This window comes from Bison bison, unplaced genomic scaffold (assembly GCF_000754665.1).
Source record: "Bison bison bison isolate TAMUID 2011002044 unplaced genomic scaffold, Bison_UMD1.0 scf7180017864034, whole genome shotgun sequence".
Lineage (NCBI taxonomy): Eukaryota > Metazoa > Chordata > Mammalia > Artiodactyla > Bovidae > Bison > Bison bison.
In genome coordinates this window covers 3827509-3829281 of record NW_011494606.1, presented here as the reverse complement: position 1 = coordinate 3829281, position 1773 = coordinate 3827509, and the positions used below count along the sequence as shown (strand labels likewise).

Below are 1773 nucleotides of genomic sequence, written 5' to 3'. Positions count from 1 at the left end.
CCTCCATCCATGGGATTCTCTAGGCAAAAGTACTGGAGTGGGGTGCCATTGGCCGCGAATCCAACTTCAGACTCTTCCTGCAGGAATTTCTGGGGGGGTGAGTTGATGGCAGGAAGGGGAGCCGGCCTTCACCATGCACCATGGGAGGTGCGGCCAGAAGGGAGTGGTGAGACTGCCCACGTGCACTCCCTGTTCTTGCGTGTGAACAGGTGGGGAAGCGTGGAGGCTGTCCCAGGCTACTCAGCAGGCTAGTCACACATCTGTCTCCTTGTTCAGAGGCCCTCCCGCCGCTCCGATGGCCCTGGTCCCCGTGCTGCCTTCAGCCTTCCCCCAGGAGTAGGGCCTGGGGCCCCTGATGGTGCCCTGTGACCCTCTCGTTACCTTCTGTCCTGCCTGGTGGTTATACTGGGGCTTTGCACAGAACGCTGGTGCTCTTCCTAGGTCTGACCCTCATTGGTTTTCTCAAGGAGACCTTGGTGGCGGGGATCTTTCTCTCCAAGTGGCCACGGGTGGGGTGGGGAAGCTTGGGCTGGGTGCTGCCCCTCCTGGGTCTTCACCCAAGAGCTCCTGAATGTGTCAGTGTCTCACCTCAAACACTGCAATCTTGACAAGTTCTTTTATAAGGAGCCCTAATCCCCCACCCCATCCCCCAGCTTTGCAGACTCTGCTGCTGGGAACACACTCGGCTCTCCAGCTAGCCTTGCCTCAGGCTCCCCTCTGTCTGATTCTCACTTTACAAGCAGCTTGGCCTCAGTTAGCTGTTCCCTTACTCTGGAACCCTCAGTGGCTGCCTGCTGCCCAGGGGATGGGAAAATGCTCCCACAGTCTGAAGTCTACCTCCCTTTCCCAGGAAGTTGCTTCTCCCAACTCTACACTCTTTTCACATGTACTTTTAAGCACATGGTACCTGCTCAAAAAACATTCATTTTCCTCCCCATCTCTCCCCAGGCAGAGCTGGGGAGACAGAGGCTGGACATTTTAAAAACATGTTAGGGGGATGTCTCTGGTGGTTCAGCAGTTGAGGCTCCATGCTTCCAATGCAGGGGCCATGGGTTCAATCCCCGGTCAGGGAACTAAGATCCCACATGCCTCATGGTGAGGCCAAAAATTTTTTTTAAAAAGTAAAAACATGCTAGGGTACAGTACAGAGGGCTAACTGGCCAAGAGGAGGTGGGGGAGTGGGGGGCGGAAGTGGCAGGATTCCCTGAGGTGAGGGTCCATGCTCTCAGGGGGTGTGCTGTCAGCCCTGGGGGTAGCTGGCTGATTAGGTCATTCAAATGTTGGTTCTTGGGAGAATAAAACAACCTTAATTTAAAAGCCACCCCCAGGCCTCTCCGTCCCTCCCCAGTCTGCCCCTCTGTTCGCTTTTACTTCTCTTGCTCCCCCCCGTGCCTCCCTGATCGGTCCTGGGCACACCGCCCCAGCCTGACCCGCCCCAGGCCCCCCGCACACCACGCTCCAGCCGCCACCTTGGCCTTGGCCCGGAAGAAAGGATAGCTGACGTTGCAGACTTTCTTGTGGAGCCTCCTCTCCTCGTTCACACACTCGATGCTGCCATCTGAGTCATCCTGGGGGAAGGTGGGGGCGTCATGGGCAGTAGTTAGGTGGGGTCTCAGACCCAGGTCTGGGGGCCACCCCTGCCCCCAGCCCCCACCTGCCCAGGCTGAGGCTGCAGCACAGGCAGCAGAGGCTGCAGGCACAGAGCCCCTGGAGGCGCGGGCGTGGCATGGTTCTGGGTGCAGAGAGCATGGCAGGGGGCCGGGCGGGGGCGGA

General features: G+C 58.5%; 1 protein-coding gene across 1 annotated transcript in view; it reads right to left on the bottom strand.

Annotated features, from left to right (window-relative positions):
* The window catches only part of ITGA11 (integrin, alpha 11), a 94779-nt gene that overhangs the window by 14326 nt on the left and 78680 nt on the right, over positions 1 to 1773 (bottom strand). Inside the window, exon 20 of the mRNA XM_010834508.1 lies at positions 1470 to 1568. Within this exon, the coding sequence (XP_010832810.1) occupies positions 1470 to 1568 (99 nt within the window). The remainder of the gene's footprint in view (positions 1 to 1469; positions 1569 to 1773) is intronic.